The sequence below is a fragment of the Diadema setosum genome, chromosome 14 (genome assembly GCF_964275005.1).
Source record: "Diadema setosum chromosome 14, eeDiaSeto1, whole genome shotgun sequence".
Classification (NCBI taxonomy): Eukaryota; Metazoa; Echinodermata; class Echinoidea; order Diadematoida; family Diadematidae; genus Diadema; species Diadema setosum.
In genome coordinates this window covers 15,236,702-15,257,041 of record NC_092698.1, presented here as the reverse complement: position 1 = coordinate 15,257,041, position 20,340 = coordinate 15,236,702, and the positions used below count along the sequence as shown (strand labels likewise).

The window sequence follows — 20,340 nt, the reverse complement described above, 5'->3', positions numbered from 1 at the left end:
GAAACCCAATCCTGTAGGTCATTAGGGACCGGACCCTTTGTGCCTTTGCACTCTGATCCAACGGGTGGTCGTGGATGCCCACCTACACGACAAGCCGAGGAGTGGGGGCAAGAGAGGAAAGGGAGAAATGTGCGCACACGATTCATACGTGTAAATAGTTCATAACCTCCACGACTGGGTGCGTCAACATTCATTCACGACGTTATGCAGAAACCTTAATATCATGGATTTGGAACACTGCATTCTTCTCCTTCTTCCTTTTTTTTTCTTCCGCCCAGTATAATTTCTTTGGCGTGCACCCAAATTAAGATGTGTTTGCTGGCCCACTTAAGAGTAACCTCTTGCGGCTCGAAAAATGCAACTTCTGATCAATATGCAGATCCCCTTTTTTTGTTTTGTCGTGTGAGAAGCCTTTCCGTTGGACCGAACATTCCCTAGTGGGGATCAAAGAAGCACAAGGTATATAAGACCACACGAGCATCATCTATAACATCCACTGACACAATGAGCATGGATATAGGCGAGTGTTCGGGGGGAAAAGGATATCCTGTAGATGAACTCGCAGAAGTACAGTACATTATGAAATCAGGGGAAAATGGCCCAGGGAGAGGGGGTCACAGGTATATCTCCCACGGCCTTTGATGCCATTGGGCATGATTAAAAGGGCTCTTGTTACTGAGCGCCAAACCATTCCGTAGGGATGGGGGGGGGGGGGCAAGGAACCCCTGACAATCACAGGTCCTGCGTGTCCCCCAGGATGAGTCTGTGGTCATGTTTCCCTTCCCTCCCATCCATTGTTTCCAGATGCTGATGAAACACTTGCTATAAATCACTCTCTTATTTTTGCCTTCCCTCTTCTCCTTCTTTTCTTCCCTTTTTTCTTCCAACAATCTGCCAAAAAACAGGCACATACATGCTCTGGCATTTTCTGACGAGTTTCATTTTCCTAATTATCTGATGATATGAGAAGGAGTGAGAAAAATTAGAAAATAGTTCATATAGTCTTTTTTTTTTGGTGGAAAAAGTCCCTAAAGTGACAAGCTGAGAAATCTACATTGAGAAGGAATTGGGACAATTATTCAAAACTCACTTTTCCCCCTTCATCAAAAATAGATGTATTTGCTCATAGCTATGAATCATACCTGAAACTTTGGATTGATGAAAATTGCTTCACAATGCAATTTGTCTGAAAAGAAAAATAGGTTAAAGAATACACTGCAGAAGTATAGCATGTAAGATTCATTCTGGTTTCAAATCTGCATATAAAAAAAAGATAACATAAGAAATGGCAGCACTCTTTTTGAAAATGTTGAGGCATTAAATGTGACAGTAATAGAGATTGATTGCTGAGTCTTTGGACTTATTTAGCTCTTTGCATTTCAATATTAAAAGAGCTATTAACCCATTGAGGATGGGCTGATTTTGCTATAACACACATTCCCCACAGACACCTGCCTGAGAATACTCGCGTCTAGTCTTCAATGGGTTAAAGAAGGAACGGGAGATTGTGTTCATCTTAACCATATTTACAGCACGGCCAGGTCAGTATGCAAGAAAAAAGAAAGAAAAGAAAGTTAAAGAGAGATATCTTCAAGGAAAAACTCTTATTAAGTTCGTTTCTTCCCATTATGTGTTACAGATCCTGGATGAAGCTATTTTTGTCTTATTTTTGATGACTTCGGATGACACTCAAACTTGATGTTGACAAGTGTCCCTCAAAGTAATTCCATTTTACAAAAGGATGCAATGTACCAGGTACACTTTTCTGCCATGAAAAAAAAAAAAAAAAAAGATGTCAAGGATGGGTTTGAATTCAACTTTTCTGGCACGACTAGCAAGAGATGGGTGACTTGGCCAAAATCTGCCCCCCAAAAATGTCACGTCGTCGGGAATCAGTGCAATCCTTCAACATCTGACAAACAACAGTAATGATGCAGAAAAGGTTGTTTCCTCAAATCCAGCTGGCCACAAATCTAGTTTAAGTGCACCACACACTCTCACACGCACACATGCATGCACAAATCATTTCTACTCTGCCACCCTAGAAAGTTCTGATGGTTTTTATTTGGGTGGGGGGTTGGTGGTGGGGGAGAGTAGGAGTTAGTGTGGGATTCATAGAACCTTGCCACGCATCTTGACAACGTCTGCGATTCTCTCTCAGAATCTGGAATGTCATGTCGAGTGATTTCAAACACCGCTCTTCGTCCTGTCAACAGGCCGCTTAAATTCGAACGCGTCACACTCAAAAGCCCGGCTATTGAGTTCAAGAAGGGCATAAAACTGCACAACGTTCCAGGGAATTGACGTCGAACTTCCCTCATGCTGACAGTGTCCAAACTCAAGATGTCCCTGACAGATTAAAATTGAAATCCTCATGGGATTTAGCGACACAATTTTGACAGAGCACTTGGAATTTTCATACAGAAACAAACAGGACACCCATTAAGAAGATACAGTTAAACTCGCATAAGTCGATCTTCTCGGGACTGAGCAAAACACATCGACTTAGGCGAGTTTCGACTTGTACGTAAGTCGAAAAAAATCGACTTAAAGTTACACCACACGTACATATGTATAATGTACATGTATGTTGTCTAATCTGGAGCCGAGAGCTGGAGCGGTGTGCCCGATATTTGCCCTTCAGCAAGACACTTTATCCACATTGATGCAGGCCAGGGCTCCACACTAACTTTTATTTTGGTGGCCCCAAAATGATTGATTTTTATTTTTTGGTGGCCCGAACAAAAAAAAAAAAAAAAAAAAAAAAAAAAAAACAAGCAAAACTAAATCGGTCCTACGTTCGGTCCGAAAGTTACCGTTATTTATTTCTGATTGTAAAAGCAATCATCCACCATTTACAAGTATTTTAACACCTTCCGGAGCCGAATGTTGCCGTTAATCATTTTCAAATGTAAAAACAAGCAACCGACATTCATTCTAGGATCTTACGGAGCTGAATATCATCCTTATTCATTTCCGAACGTGAAAGCAAACATCCGCTTTTTATTTCATCATCTAAATGAGCCGATTGATACCGTTAATCATTTCCAAATGTAAAAGAAACAATCTGTTACTTATTTTATCATCGTACGGAGCAGAATATTACCGTTATTCGATCTCCAAATTCAAAAGCAAACACCCGACATTTATTTTATGATCGTAAGGAGCCGAATGTTACTGCTGTCCACTTCCGAAAGTGTAATGAATCATCTGACATTTATTTCGGCATCTTCAGGAGTCGAATGTTACATGCTATTTACTTTCGAACGTAAAAGCGAACTTTCGGCAATTATTTCATCATCGTACTGAGTTGAATACCATAGTTATTTATTTCCGAACGCCAAAGCAAACATTCAACATTTATTTTAGCATCTTCCGGAGCTGAATGTTATTGCTATTTACTTTCGAACATAAAAGCAAACATAAGACATTCATTTTATCATCGGACGGAGTTGAATACTATTGTTATTCATTTCCGAACGTTAAAGCAAATATCAAACATTAACTTACCATCAAACGCAGCTAAATGTTACTGTTATTCATTTCGAAATTTAAAAGCAAACATCCGACAGTTATTTAGCATCGTATGGAGAAGAATATTGCTGCTATTCACTTCCGAACGTAAAAACAATCATCTGACATTTATTTTAGCATCTTCTGGAGTCGAATGTTATTGCTATTTACTTTCGAAAGTAAAAGCAAACACCCGACATTTATCTCATCGTCGTACGAAGTTGATTATTATTGTTATTCATTTCCGAACGTCAAAGGGATAATTCGACATTTACTTTAGCATCTTCCGGAGCTGAATGTTAATGTTATTTACTTTCGAACGTAAAAGTAAACATCCGACATTTATTTCATCATCGTACGAAGTTGATTATTATTGTTATTCATTTCCGAACGTCAAAGGGATAATTCGACATTTACTTTAGCATCTTCCGGAGCTGAATGTAATTGTTATTTACTTTCGAACGTAAAAGTAAACATCCGGCATTTATTTTATCATCGTATGGAGTTCAATATCATTATTTTTCATATCCGAACGTCAAAGCAAACATTCGACATTTATTTCAGCATCTTCCGGACACTTTTTTTAATCCTTATCCATTTCCGAACGCAAAATCAAATCTCTGACATTCCAAAAGTATAAGCAAACATCCGACATTTATTTTAGTATTATACGGAATCGAATATTACCGTTATTCATTTCCAAAATTAAAAGAGCAAACATCTGACATTTATTCAGCATCTTATGGAACCGATTGTTACCGCTTCATTTCCAAAACTGAAGGCAAACATTCGGCTTTTTTGGTGGCCCGGCGTGCGTTTTTGGTGACCCCGGTCGCAAATTAACCATTCGCGAAATCGTGATTCGATTCGCGAAAAGACTCCGCTAAATATAAGGCATAGATCGCTACACTCGGCAGGGGCTACGTCGTCCTTTCACCAGGTCTCGTTACAAAACCAAAATCTCGCGTGAGTTCTTGCGTTACCTATCGTTAATGTTAACGAAACATCGTTAATTTGCGCTAGGGATCGTTACTCATCGTTGCTACAAACGTTAATTTTCCCGATCGTTAGTTTGCGTTACTAACGATTCAGGTGAAACCGCTTGCGTTAATGAAACGTTAATGTTTATTTACGCAGTTTCTTTTGGTATATACTGTATGTAAACAAAAACTGGCGTCTCGTGATTTTGACAGTGATTTATTACACAATAAAATCTTATTCGACTTAGGCACAGTGAATTCAATGGTTTTTCCGTGAAAGTGTTCTTGGAATTTCATCGACTTAAGCGAGTATTCGACATAAAAAAATTCGACTTATGAGTGAATTAATACACGTAAGTCAATGGGGAAAAATCGGGACTTTTTAAAATTATCGACTTGCGCGATTATTCGACATATGCGATGTCGACTTAGGCGAGTTTAACTGTAGTAACAAACTTGTAAGCATCTTATTTTTTAGGAGCACACATTTTTGTGTTTTTATGCACACAGCATTCATCTTTAATGCATTTCTTCTCTGCTTTTTTTTGCGGTCTTAAAAGAAAAACTGCACTTTTTCCAGGATCTGTTATAACAAATTAAAGAATTATTGCTGTGTGCAAGCTTAAATGTCTTATATGATCTATCACACATGCAATGGCATTATGACGCTAAATTGGTGTTGCTGTAAATTTACCTGGTAGTGAACTGACTAACCATTACTAGTTCTGAAATATTTCCTGGTTGAAGGTGTACATAATTAGTTAACAAACACATTAAACAAGCTTCTCTCATGCAATGATATCCCCCTAAATTGTTTAATGCTCTGTAGCAGATCATTCATAACTTTGATTAATCATTTTTCTTTTTTTCTGTTCTTTGCCTCTGCATTTTACACTCTGTGTTGCCACACTTAACTGCACAAAAAATGGTTACACTCTTTCAGCACTGAGTTCAGTAGTGTAAATACTCAACTTGGCTGTATGTTAAAACCTATGATTGAAAAGGGAACTGTTGATTTCATTAATTCTTCTTTTTTTTTCTACCCCATTATGAGCCATCTATGATTTTGGATATGCTAAAAGAAAAGGGAGATCTCTGAGTGTTGACCACTGGTGAGAAGATTGCAGGAGTAATAGAGGCAACACGTGGAGCCAGGATTATTTGGCACCCTCAGTGTCATATTACACTCCGCCTGACAGTTCCCTTTGAGGTCTGACAGTCACTATACTGCCGACAACAAGAACAACAAAGAGACCAAAGAAAAAGAGAAAGGAATGAAGAAGGACTGAAATTTACAGTCTGCGATGAGAAGACGGTATCCTTCTCCGGCATCGTATTAAAGAATGCAATTAGTTGATTACTAAAGTCCCACATAATTCAAGTGTTACGATTGCTTTTCACTCCTTCCCTTAGATTGCTAGTAACAAATCACCTCTGCTGCGTGTTTCACTGCCATTCGTTCCTCACTCAACTGATTTATACATAGGACACAAGCACAACTTTCTCTCCAGAAAGAAATTTATTTGAGTCCTTCCGTCGTCTTTCCCCGCCATATTTTCTCCCGCTGCGAAGCGTGGGGAAAAGTTAACGCGACTGCGCGGAAACGGATCTTGTATTAATTCATGTTCTCCCCTGTATCTCGTATTTCAGACTCGTGTTGGAACTTCGGTTACTGTGTTTAATTTCTTCCCCCAAGGCATGTTCTGCCAGTTGGCAACTCGAGAGATAATCCCCAGCTGACGTGCACTGCCGGTCTAACTTCAGTCACTTCATGCACACTCTTCGGTATCCCTGCCGACAAGGCGTTAATTTGCCGACCAGTTACAAACGTGTCAATCATGGCACTTCAAATCCATCTTCATCACCAGAGCAAACAGCTCAGCTGCCCTCTACACTCGGGTGATGGATAAAATGCTGGATTAAGAAGTCCCACCGCCAGATTTTTGTGGGTGCATGCTGGACACAACGCCACAAGAATTAGCGCGGCTCGATTCTGCGAGACCCGATGTTTGCCCAATGAGGAGATTTGGGTCTTTGCTCACCAAAATCCTCAAACACGAAGGATTTTCACACTACACTGCATGCAAGAATTATCCAGGGAGAGAAATAGTGGCACCCCCTTAAAAATAAAAGCACAGTCTAGAGGTTTTTTTTTTTTCTAAAATGACATCTTTAAAGGGATGGGATAGTTTTGCTTAAGATGAGGATTTGGGTTTTAACTTTTTGTGTAATAATTATGAACCACTTATATGAAATATTAAAGAGCAATCAAAGAACAAATCTAAGAGGAATTTAAAGTTTACTTGATAAATATAGGTCTTGAAATGGCTGAGATATCCAAAAACAAAGCAAAACAATGTGGTCCTATAAGAGGTGGGTCCCATCTTTTATTAGGACCTCTTTGTTTTTAAGTATCTCACCCATTTCAAAACTAATGTTTGCTGCAAAACAAGCTCACTATCTTTTCGGAAAAAGAAAATTACACCCAAAATACACACAATTCTGAGTCAGAAAAGGAACAAATATTGATAGAAGAAACTCTAATCTTTCCAGTAAAGTAATTTTTCAACCCAGTATAATACCCACAAGCATGAATTCAGGCCAAGAATGCAGATACTCTTGTGTTCATTTTGGGAACCTGGTATACCAGGTTCGCGTATATGAGTTGACACTACTGGAACCTGGTACATGTATGCACACACCAGGTTCCCGGAAGGAATGGGTTAACTGATACAGAGTTTCCCTTTAAGGTGATTACAACCGTCTTCGCGTAACAGAGTCCCTTGTGTAGGCACTGTATCAAAACATCTAATTCTTGATGATTAAAAAAAAAAATTGCCCTGATGAATGGATCTCTCCATCTAAATTCCAATTTATAAAAGGTGCTCGAAGCTATTGGGAGAAATCACAGTGAAATTCAAAGAACACTTGATTAATGGCTGCTAAAACGATGGCAAATTTGCCCCCCAAAAGTGGGACGACACGGTATCCAGATTCCAGATACAGCCTCCAGGCCGAGGTTGGAAAAAAAAATGCCAATGATGGGAAACTGCAATTCATTGGACACCCTCATCACTCCTTAGAATTTGCAATATAATTTATGCAGAAAGTGATGTATAGGTCATTGATGTCATGTCCCATAATTTCCCCAATATACTTCAATCACAAAAATTGTATTACCATATTAAAATGTCACAACGGACTGATATCAAAAGAATTCACAGACACCACTTTCCTTTCAGCAGTGTGTATGTGCCATGCATTAAGTCAATGGGGGAAGATATCATATCTTGGAATCCAGGGGTTCATAGAAGGGTGTTCACTTCCATACAAAATGTGTAATCTCATCCAACAGATCAATATCTGCACACTGTAAATTGTAAACCATTTGATTGAATCAATCATATCAAATTAGTTTAAACTTGAGGGAAAAAAATGAATTAGTTCAATGAAGTAAATTGGAAAGCACATTTTATTTTCCCCCTTTCTTTCTTTAATACTCCATTGCATAGCTAGAAGTCTGCAGGGAATATGATTAGGAAAAATGCCTCTGGCAAAAAGAAGAGGATGAAAGGGCTGGGGCTGGGGGGGGGGGGTGGAAGATATACTGAGCTCCTCGTAATTGTACTTGGAATGTTTCCCTTTGTGTCACATCACAGTCTGGCGCACAAAAGCGCGCTGGGGCATGGCACACGCGACACAAAATCGGCACACGCTCGGCTTAACCGACCATGGACCGGGTGTGTTTACACAGGCTGGGCTGGATGAACGCAAATGAAAATCGAGCCTGTGCAAGTGGGAGCCACTTGCGCAATTTTTTGTCAAGAGGTCTGCGCTGCCGCCACTACCGTTGCCGCCTTGAGCCTGAGCGAGTGAGGCCTCGGTCTGGGAGACAAAGCTTCATGCTGATTAAATGTTACTGCAAGGTTTTGATTAATAAGCCCCATTTTTCAATTAACCACTGATATCTTATTTGCATACTGTTAGCTCCCGCAGATCTTATTGACCCTGAAAGCAGTGAGAAAAAAATTAACTATGGAGAATACAAGGAAAATGGTGGGGTCTTTTGTTGTTGATGTTGTTGTCTGTATAGCTATGATTCCTGTAATCAATACTTGGTGTCAATACTGGAGAGAATGCAGTCTTGATCTTGTCCTCATGTTAAACGCCCTCATAATTTCAACTGAACTTTTTTGGCTTACATCTTTATGAATGCAATTTTTTATATGAATTCATTGTGAATATATATATACATAAATATATCAATAGCAAAATAAAGGTGTTTTTGTTTTTGTTATTAACAGACCAATATTTGAATGTTACCATAAATGATTTGTATCTACAGGATTTGGGGCATATTCATGGGCAGGCTTTGCAATTTTGAAAGGCATGATTCTAGTTACCATGACAATGACAACAAAAATGCTCATGGCTGATTGGTTGTTGTAGAGTTGCTGCCATGGTAACTGCATCTTTCATGATTCAGCCACTTCTAAATTTGCCCCCTATGAAAGATGAAGCCCTGGTGTGTTTTTACCATAACTGTAATTCTATGAAGCCGCCCCTTCCCTTACATGAAACAGTTTCATCTTAGTTTTAACACCCTGCTGTCAAACATGGAATTGCTGGGCATATCAACTTCCATTGCTAGATACCATCACACAAGATAGGACTTGTTACTCACCATCTGTCCTTCCTCCCACAGAGTTCACTCTCTGTCTCATCTCTTCTGCTTTTTTATTGGTTCATTCTCTCTCTCCTTTTTACCTTCACTCTATCGTTGAGGTCAACTCTGTATCTGTCTGAATCTTTATTGCATTCTTTCTCTCCCTCTCCCCTCCTTCTCCTCCAACTCAATATATTTATTCCTTTCTTTCTCTCTCCATCTTTCTATCTTTCTATTGTTGAGATCATCTCTGAGCCTGTCTCAATCTTTAGCACATTCTCTCTATCGCTCTATTTCTCTTTCTCCTCCTGTCTCTTCTAAATCGGTTTATCTCTTTCTCTTCCTTCCTTCTTTCTGTTTTTCTCTCTCTCCCCCGTCTCCTCCCAATTGGTCTGCTTATCTCTTTTTCTTTTTCTTACTTTCTCCTTTTTCCTCTCTCTCTCCCTCTCTCATCCTATCCTACCTCCTGTCTCCTCTGCAAGTCTTTTTTTTAATCATTTTCTGCTCTTCCTCATTCCTTTTTCCTTCTCTCTCTCTCCTCCAAATCAGTTAGTTTATCCCTTTCTTGTTATCTTTCTTGCTCCTTTCCCCCTGTTTGTCTGTCTCTTTTCTTTTCTCCTCCATCTCCTTTAAATCAGTCTGTTTATCCTCTTGCCTTTCTCTTTCTTCCTCCATCTCTCTCTCTCTCTCTCTCTCTTTATATCTCTTTCCACCTCTTTCTATCTCTTTCCCTCCTCCCCTTATTCCCCCCCCCCCTCCTCCTCGCTCTCTATAACATATTCCGGTCACATCGTGGTTCGACGTGTGCCCATGCATGCCGCGGTGAGATGCGTATGTTTGCTGAGCTGCCAATTGCTACGCATTACCTTGAAGACGTCGCGCTCTTCACAGATGGCTATGGCGAGGAAAAACAAAATCGGTGAAGTTGTACGCCGGCCAATATGCATATCGATCGTCTGCTTCTCGACAAAAACAGAATTAGCCCAGATTCCGATGAGCATCCATTAATCGTTACTCCGTTTAGTCAGGCCACACATGAGATAATCCCTTGAAAAGATGCAACAGCAACAGAAAATTTTGAAGTAGGTGTCAATTCAATATTCTCCCTTTACTTCGTTAACCATTTCTCGAGAAACATGTCTACCACGATTGTTAACAAATTTATGCATTTACAGCTTCAGGTGACAATGAGATTTTTTTTATTTCATTTCAAATGTAATGACTTACACTTACTCCATTTTGATGCTAGTTACTGCAGACTTCAATGGCATTAGTCGTCACCTTCAGCTTGACAATATAAGGTGGCTAACTGATTGTAATGCAATTGCCTTTTTTGGGGGGCACTACATTGCATCTTAGAATGAGGAAAGGTGTTTTTCATGTAATGTTCCTCATCAAAATTCAAAGAACTGGCAGATGTAGACTTAATGTGCCAGCAATGAGATTACGGAACATTTGAGCTGGTAAGCAATCACCAAATCGAGTGTTTCGCACAGCAAACACTCCCGAGCTGCGAGGTGGAGACATGGTTCCAGTCTCTCCCGGCTTGGTGATGTCACCTCGTGCTCGGATCAAGTTTCAGTCACGCAAAATAGGTCACACGACATTGCATCCAGGGACACCACACAGGGAAAATGCACGCAGGGGGGAAGAGATCGAGAAGTCTTTTTTCCACAATTTCGGTCGGGACAGGACAGAGCGTTTTGGATGAATTAGTGGGCCACAGAGCTCCAATACCCACAAGAATCAGGGAAAAGTCAAACATGTTCTTCCCTACTTAAACGTCACATCTAACATGGGATTATTCAATGGAGCTTAAAAAGATGCAAATCTCTAACCGAAACGTGAGATTAATCCTCATAGTCCTTTATTTCCCCGATCAGCACACCTGCTGGGCTCCTTTCTCATACCAGATCATCACAAGTGTCCAAAGACTAATTGTCAGGGAAGAGACATGAAATAAAAACCCATCAAAATCTCTTGCATCACCAAACCTCAATCTTCAGAAAGGACTGCAGCATCAGTAACACCTGAGGAAGTTGTCCAACTTTCAAAGTCAAGATTTAAGGAGGGGAGGGAGTAACCACATGTATACGAATGTACGAGACAATGACATTTTGTTTGTTTTTTATTAGGCAGGCATGCATAAAAACATATCAACATATGGAAGACAATGTACCGGAGACAGGTATATATGTCACATATGTGATATAGGACTCAGAAAGAAGCCTCATTTTGTAGTGTACGTGAGCTCTTAACCAATGCCCAAAATGATTACTTTGCAAGAGCTCACTCTTAATTTGGCAAAAGTGTCCATCTCTTTTTTCTCCATCTGTCTGACTATCTGTCTTTCTCCCTCCTCTCTCTTTCATCTCTTCCTCATCTTCTTCAGTCTCATCATAGAGCAATGCCCTGCATCTTAACTTTAAAACCATGAAAAAAAAGAAGAATCACACTTATTGACTGGTCTTAGGATATCAGAGGGTATCGCTGGGTGTAATGTCATGGACGGGAATCTAATTGATTTATCCAATCTGGTCCACTTAGCCCGGATCGAGGTGAGAGCATGACGTGTGTAGCGAGCTCTAATAAGGTGAGACAGACTCACTGGAACATGTCCCGGGGAATGTGGCCATGTGACCCGTGTTATTTTGTCACTAAGCGCCGATAACTGGGGTAATACGGGGCGGGCTCGACGATTGAACAAGCATCGGAGGGACCCGCAAAAACAGCTCGACCGCGACAGATCGTCGAGAGCAAAAATGGCATTTTTGGTGACAACGCCCTCTGGTGGTACGTGGTACACATACTCCTCGCTGACATTAATACAGCAGGTGGCTGTTAAACATAACAGAGTCTTAAATGTCTCAGATCTCTACCAAGTCTAAAGAGTTTAAGAGAAAAGACATGAGGCAAATTTCAGAGACTCGTTTTAAAGTTATTCCTAAACATGTAGATAGGGCATCTCTGCAACATCCAGTTTATCAGCTTCCATGTTGCTCTTATATGGCTGCGAGATTTGCTACCCCAGGACCGGGTCCCGTATCTGGGAGGCACATGCGAGATTGATGTCGCGGCAGAACCCAGCGCGTGATTGATGAAGATCGGAGGGCCGGGGAGCTGCCTGTTTTTCCAGATTTTACAATAAACGAACACTGTGTGAGAGATGCAGAGCTAATTGCGGAGTGATGATCACATCCGACGGTGTCGTCTTTCGAGTGGATGTCACTCGCACGAGCAGCTACACACGATTGGAAACCCTGCGCCATGTTCCCTTACTGCATTACATCTCCAACGCTGCAGGTATTCCCTCCTTAGAAGAAGAGACAAGTCTCTGCCTCATTAGCTTGCTCTTGCAGACAACAAAGCTATCTTTGTGGCATGGATTTGGCATATTTTCTCCCAGCAGCAAAACTAAATTTGTGAATGGACAGAAACTCTTGTAAATCCTTCTTCACAACGATTGAATATAGTCAGTAGGTGATTGAAAAACAAAAAATCAAGGGAGTTTACTTTGATGTACCCAGGTTTGACAGAGACTATACCAGTACACCACATTTCTATGTGACTAAGAGCAGGTTATTTTATATTCTAAAGTATGGCAGCCATGTTCTAATTGAATGACCCATGTTCTTCTAAGCATACATGGCACAGCTTGCATGTACTTTTTCTGTAAATAATTTTTTGTTTAGTTTTGTTGAAATTCTCATCCTTGATCAACTTAATTTAAGGCGACAGAGAGAATAAAGAGTACAGCTTTTCAACATGAGAGAAGATACTTCTGCTGGTATTACTATCGTGCTTCAATGCAGCATTATGGTGAAAATTCTAATTTTTCTGCATTTTACTGAAACTAAACAGAACTGAAATGTTTGTATGAATGGAACACGTGAAAAAGGCCAATCACACTCCACTCTCATCCCTTACATGCTCAGAGTTACAGGTTTGTGCAAGGTGGGTGTGTGCAAGGTGGGTGTGTGCATGTTAAATGCATGCACAAATATATGTTGATGACATTTCGGATTAACTTCTTAGTTTGGTAAAAATATTCCTCACAACAAATGCATTTCATGACGTGGTGAGTAGTGCTTTAATGTTACAACATTGCGCGGATGACTCAGTATTACTCTCGGAAGTTATTTCTTGTCGAGAAAGACGTGTTTGGTTTCTCAAATCCCACCGCTGAATTAAATGCGTATTGTGATAGACTACTCATTAAAGAGTAAAGAATATTTAGCATGAGTAACTTGGCATACTTGGATTATATTGCAGTTCGTTTTCTTGCTTCTTCTTAAACAATGATAAGAGAAGCCTCTCTTTTTTGTCACTTTATGAGCATTTTGAGTAACCAATGATTCACTTCTCCCGTTGATTGGTCAAGCGGCAAGATTGATGAGTCGGCAGTGACCATAGGCACCAGAAGTACTAATGATGTACCAGCTCCCTCAGCAACCACAACCGATCTTCAATCTCCCATTCCCCGCTTGACCAATGCAAAGAGTGTAGGTCCTCTAAGGGTCAGTACATTAATATTTTGTCACCTCTCGCTCAGACCACAGACAACCGACTCATCCTACAAATCAAAAATGATATGACTGCAGAGCTGAGCAAACTTTATCCCCTTGTAAGTGTGTCTCAGGCTCCATCTGTGCGTCTGATATGATATTCCAGAGATTCAATTAAGATTGTGCCCATCATCACATATCTTTCCTTGGCTATGAAATGAGACAGACAGACAAAAAGAAAGAAAGGGAGGGAGGGAGATAGAAAGAAAGATAAAAATGAAAGAGAAAGAGAGGGAGGGATCGAGTAACTGTATATACATGTGTGTGTGTCTGTGTGTGTGTCTGTGTGTCTGTGTGACAGAAAGAGAGATACTGAGCTCGCTAATAGGAGAAGTCACTGTATGCTCCCTAAAGTGTGGCCTAAGCCTTTTGATGGCACTCACAAGCCATCCCCTCCAAGACACCAAACTTGTCAAATGATCGCATCCTCTCGTCCAAGGGATTCCCCGAGTCAAAAATCAAAAATTCAACCACTGGTCCTAAAAAATTCCACTCTCTTGACTCTTCTTCTCTCATTCTGTCTATCTCTGTCATTCGTTCTCTCTCTCTCTCTCTTCCCTCCTCCATTCAGCTGTCATTTTGAACTCATCGGTATGAGCACACCCCTCAGGGACCACTTATCGGTCCTCCTCTTCTTCTTTTTTTTTTTGGCATCCAGGGAGAAGCAAAATCCATTATTGATGGGACAGTGATAGGTAAAATATGGAGATGTCCTAATTATTCCGAGGGGTGTAAATTTCATGAAGATCGGGCCATGATCATGCAGAAAGTGCAAATGAGACAGTTTCCATCCTGCTTTTGGGGGTCGGCTGAGAGCGCTGACATTGGAGAAGTAAATTTTTTTCAAACAATTTACCACAAAAGGGGGGAAGTAAATGCAATAACTCGGAATGCCAGCAATTTCTTCTTTCTGCAACTGATGGGTTTATACTTCTATTCTTGGGCATCTAATTGGGTCAAGACATCATTTTCTGCTTTACAATCAATGCTATTCACATACATTTTTATATTCACAGCACATTGACTCTCTTCTTTTTTTTCTTTGTTGTTGTTGTTGGGTTTTTTTACAAGCCTCCAGCAGAGTTATATGTGGTTTTTATCATCTAAGTCCATTTGTGATAAACTGTTTGCTTGATATGGGTGTGTTCTAGTTTACCAGTGAAATCCTGCAAAATGGCAAATTGTGTGGAATATCTTAAATTTGCAGTTTGGATAAAAGAAATCATGTCCCTTATATCTTTCTTAACAAAGTCTGCTTAAATGCACAGAACATGCTGTGTAAAAAAAAAAAAGTGTATGGCATTCTTCAATACCGCAAGATCTTGTACATGAGCGCTTCTAGTATGTCAGAGGTTCTACAATAACACACATATGTGTATAATCATATGAACAACGTACAATGTATGTGCACAACCAACACATTTGTTTCATGTAGCCATCACATCTATGCAGAACAACAACAACACCAACACCAAATCAAATTTAATACCTCATGACTCACGGTACATGCTTTTTGTTTTTTTCTTTACTCTGTTTCCAGCAACCACCTGTTGATTGCTATAGTCGTATTGAAAAAGCACCATGCCCTGATTACGTGATACCTCGTTGATTTTAGCCATTACTTTTTCTTCTTCTTTTTTTTTTTTTTTTGCTTCAGTGGCCCAAATCGACCCGCTCTGGAAATGACTTAAACAAATGCCGTCTGTGGGCCGGACAAATCAATAAAGGTATTGCTTTCATCAATGATAACAGGACTCCCTATGCCGCTGAACGCTTTATTGAATTTTGCTGCCCCCATCAAACAGTGGATCAATTAACCAATTATTGCCCCATCTCTATGACATATTTTTGTTCGAAATGTGGTTCCCCGATTTCAGGATGCACAAATGCAGTGCCATTATCCGCTAACGGTTTAAAGAGGAAGGCATTTCAGTGGGGATGGGTTTCCAATCCCGGCGGGAATTAATTGGCTCCACGGCCATCGCCCACGATTAGTCCTATTAGCAGAGTCAATACCTGGTGGGGTCGTCACACGCTGGTGGGGATGGCCAGATGAAAAGACGCAGGCAAAAATGGCTCAGAAGTCCATTGGGTGGTTTAAAGGGTGTGAAGGAAAGGGAACTGGGATGGGGTGTGTGAGACTCTAACTAGACAGCAGCCAGAGATTACAAACGCTTCAATCAATATGAAAGGTAGCTCATTAATATGGTGGGTGAGGGTGGCCACTACATTTTCCTTTCAACATATTGTCTGGATTTATGGTCAAAAGGATGGATGACTGAAACACAGATGTGAAGAAAGGTAGATTAATAGTAAATGTGAAAGAGAGAATATATTTATTTGGGAAAGGCTTATACAAATGTATTTTTTGAAAGAGCCAAATATAATTTCTGTTCCTCCAGCCTTAAGGAATGCATGGTCAATATATGAGTCATTACAGAAGATAAATTATATTGGAATTAAGAGACCACATACATAACATCCGCACTGGTTTGCAGGCCCTATATGGCTGTTAGAAGGTTAGAGGTTGGAATCATACTCTCCGCTGCTGGATAAACTGGGCCAGATTTTGACAAAGAGTGTCAACTCCAATTTGGCGTCTCATCGGGGAACCATTAATGAAAATGACGAGGTAGGAATCATGTTCTGCTCCTCTGTTGGACTTATTGGGATAGACTTTGACAACAGTGTCAACTCCACTTTGCAGATGAGGTAGGGCAATTTAGCCTAGGACGGACAGAAGTGGGGGCTACATGCGTAGCTCTGCTCACAGTGGAAGAACCACAAAAACGAACAATGAGATGGATTTGCCCTGCACAATTCAACGCAGTCTGTGTATGTACATTGGCAATGATGTACTAAAGGGATCCTTTTTTTTCTGAGGTGGCATGCAGTCACTTTTTCATGCTGTCAATGACCAGCTTCGGATGAATTTGGAATCACCTACATGTTCAACATATTTCTCTTCTTCCTCAAATACTTAAAACAATATTGTGGTGCTGTCAACCTCCAAGGATCAAAATCTTACTGATTCATACACACACACACACACACACACACAATTACTTCCATCAGCAAAAAAGAACAAAGAAAATGTGCACTGGTTTAAAAACAGGGGAAATTCCACATATTGAATATTCCACATAGAAATTTCTCTCACACACACAGACAAAAAGCATGTTTTCTTATTCTGGATAGTTAAAGAAAAACATGCTATACAGAAGTTGCTAAAAAATGTTACATATGTTGAAAAATTATATTAATAAGGAATGAGCAGACTGTGTTACCTCTACTAAATAGTTGTTGGTGAACAAATACACAGATTACAACCATTCACCAAGCACTTGTGGAAGAATTATCCAGGCATTTCTGACATTGTCAAATGTGTCTTACCTGGGACACTGGTTCCCATCATAGGAGCAGGCCCTCCTCTGCACCAGCTCTGGACACTTCTCCCCATCACCGGCGGGCATGCTCAGGACGCTGCGCTTGCGGACCGAGTGACTGACCGGGCTGGAGGAGCACGGGTCCGAGCAGGGTGACCACTCGGACCAGCCGGACACCTGGCAGTCGCTGGCCACGAGGCAGACCTGGTGGGTAGCCGGCTGGACATAGGTCGAGTCTTGGAAGCATTGGCTGCAAAGAGAAAGGATGTGAGAGATTTGGGGAGGAAGTCTCGTTATCAAGATTGCAATGTTGCTGTTATATGTGAACCACTACAACAAAAGGATCCTAAAGTCGCTGATGGCTGAGCCGAGAAAATCGAGTTTGCAGTCAGATTCATCAAAATCGGTTAAAACTATTGGTCTTCTTTTTTTGCATAATTTTGTAGTCTAATCTATCATCTGTCATCTGCCGAAATTTCGAAGCTAAATGGTCAAAGGAAATGCAGGGAAAGAGCATTTTTCTGAGCCATGATTTTCCAACTTTCAATGGAACAGAAACATGTCCCAAGATTTGGATTTAGCGCTGCAGCTAGACTCCGCCCCTAGCAACGAGGGAGTGATCTTATTGGTCAGTGCGTGGCATCCTGGTTACTGATTGGTCGTGCGCAGACCCCTGGCACTAAGCTTGAATGAACATCGTGGAGGTTACTAGGGGCATACCTTCTATTGTCAGGCGGTGAAACTGTCTTGCCTCCACTTGATCATGATAGCGTCAGAAGGAAAACTTTGAAGGCGGTTTTCTCAAAACGCTGATTTCCTAGACCACTCGATATGCGCTAATAAAATCATTGATATCTCCGCAACAAAGTATTTTCATGAGTCGTGTTATATATGAAATTAAAGTGGAAGAGCAAGGGAATAATATCATGCCATTTTCAGAAAATTGTCCTCCCCCGACTTTCGGATCCTTTTGTTGTAGCGGGTCACATATTATCTGAAAAGCTTGGTGTAATTCCACAGAAATGAACATGAAAAATAAAAAGGACTCTTTGAAATTTCCATGATTAGAATAAAGCAAAAGTTTTTCTAAGGGCACTGATGTTTTCCTATTTTGCTAGACCGACATCACAAACTTATTACTTCCACATATGTTAACTCTTTCCGACCACTTTTCGTGTCTCTGATATGAACTGTCTGCAAAATATCAAGACACACTCTTTATCGTGTATACCAGAGCAGTGGCAGATTCGAGAGGGTAGTGCACCAGGAGCGGACCCCCTCTTTATTTATTGTTAAAACCAAAAAAAAAAAGTAAAAAGAAAAAAACGGAGATGAAACCCGGAAGAAGCACCAAAAATATTGTTTGCCGCCCCCTTCCTGGATTCCTGGATCCGCCCTTGCAGAGTTCAACCTGAACAAGAATTTACAAATGGGAGTTTCAATATTTCTGGAGGTCTTGCAGTAGGGGATAAATTGATTGCATTGTAACTGCCAATTTCTCTGTCTTTCTTCTTCTTCGGCTCAGTTTTAATCGTGAAGATGGCATATTCCGTAATGGAATCCTTGAACTCTGCTCAGCAACTGACCTTTTCCAGTTCGATTGAGTAACACTTGCCTGAATCTAGCATTCACTTTGAGCCAATTACTTCACTGTCATATGCAGCACTATTCAATCCTCGTTTCCTAAGGACCCGTGCAATCTTCTTCTAATTTGCATCTGCACTTTGACTCTCTTTCCTGAAAAGTTGGCGTGGGTTCATGGGAATGTTAAAAGGCGAAGGGGGGGGGGAGGGTAAAGTGACGATCTCTCAAGCAGACCGTGGGATACAAATGCCGGATACGCCCTCGCCGAACTTATGGTGCTGTTGCCCCGTGACGTGCAGCGCTGAAAGTGGGGAGTAAAGAATATGCCAGGGCACCTTGGCTGATTAGAGTCCAATCAGAAAACAATTTGCCCTCTGGACAAAGAAGTGTTGCCAATTACCCGCATTCGGGGATATGGATTCACCGCGAGTTGGAATGAATGCCGAGTAGCTATCACTGGCTTTGATTCAGAAGTAAGGCAAGAAATCGGAGGAATAGACTAAGATGGAACTTTCACAAGAGGGGAATGCTCGGGAGCCGTCGGTTTAAAGGTGATGGCTCTCATGCATCAACACAAGGTGACTGACAGAATCATCTGAATATTTGAGGAAATTTGTCACGAAAGAAAATGAATAGAGTTTACTTGGCCTGTTACCTCAACTAGGAAGCCCCTTTTTGATTTAAGATTTGACACATCCTCCTCCGATGCCAATTTGCCATTCTTAGATGGCGCGTCATGAAAAAAAAAGAAAAAAGTTGGGGTCCTGTGTTAACCTTTAAGGGCACTGAGGATTGAGAGAGTGCACCCAGGCTAGCGTCTCCTGTCTCTGATGAGGAACATGTCTCATTTTCATCTCATCTTGGGAGGAGGAGGAGGAGATATTCCCTGGGAAGAGTTTGACACTCAGCCCTCCCTCCCCCCCCCCCCCCCCCACTAGGATGAGGGATGGAGGAATGTTCGCCTTAATGCACCTCATCTCTCGTAGGCTGGGCCCGCTCTTCCTGCTCGCCCCGAGAGGAATATCGGATCGACAGAATGCGATGCAGTCACCACACTTTCCTACGGATGAAGATGCCTTTTTGATTATTTAATGAAAACAATACTAACAGTCAAGTAAGTGACAAGACTGGGTGGAATTGCCCTTAAAACAATTGATATGAAAAAACAAAACATGGATACCTTTGCCATTTACATTTGTGAGGCAAAAAAGTGCTGATTTGACAAAGTTGAGAATTGAAGTAAGCAAAAATGAATAGGTTGAGAAACAGAGATAAGAGCTTTGATGGTTATGACACATTTGCAAGCTGACATTCGTGAAGGTGGGCATTTTTTTTTCACACTGCTGATCTTAATCAAATCTTAGCAGGAAATACTGAAGTGTATGCAGTGTAGCTGGTTGAGATACTAAACTTGAGACACAAATTTTACCCACTATCTTTACAGCAGTAGCTCACATTAAATGCCTTATCTTTTTAATAATAGATTTTAGATCAGCTGGAACCTTACATTGATAAACTATGCTCACCAACTCGATCATGGGCACTGAAATTCTTCTCAAGTTGGGACATTTTCAGCCACCATTATTCCCTCAAATGCTAATCAATGTCTCTTTTCTTTTGACTACTTTTCCCATGCAAATTTGGAG

The 20,340-nt window shown here is 40.8% G+C and overlaps 1 protein-coding gene across 1 annotated transcript in view; it reads right to left on the bottom strand.

Annotated features, from left to right (window-relative positions):
* LOC140237957 (thrombospondin type-1 domain-containing protein 7B-like) overlaps positions 1–20,340 on the bottom strand; it is a 142,740-nt gene that overhangs the window by 86,202 nt on the left and 36,198 nt on the right. Inside the window, exon 4 of the mRNA XM_072317887.1 lies at positions 17,118–17,360. Within this exon, the coding sequence (XP_072173988.1) occupies positions 17,118–17,360 (243 nt within the window). The remainder of the gene's footprint in view (positions 1–17,117; positions 17,361–20,340) is intronic.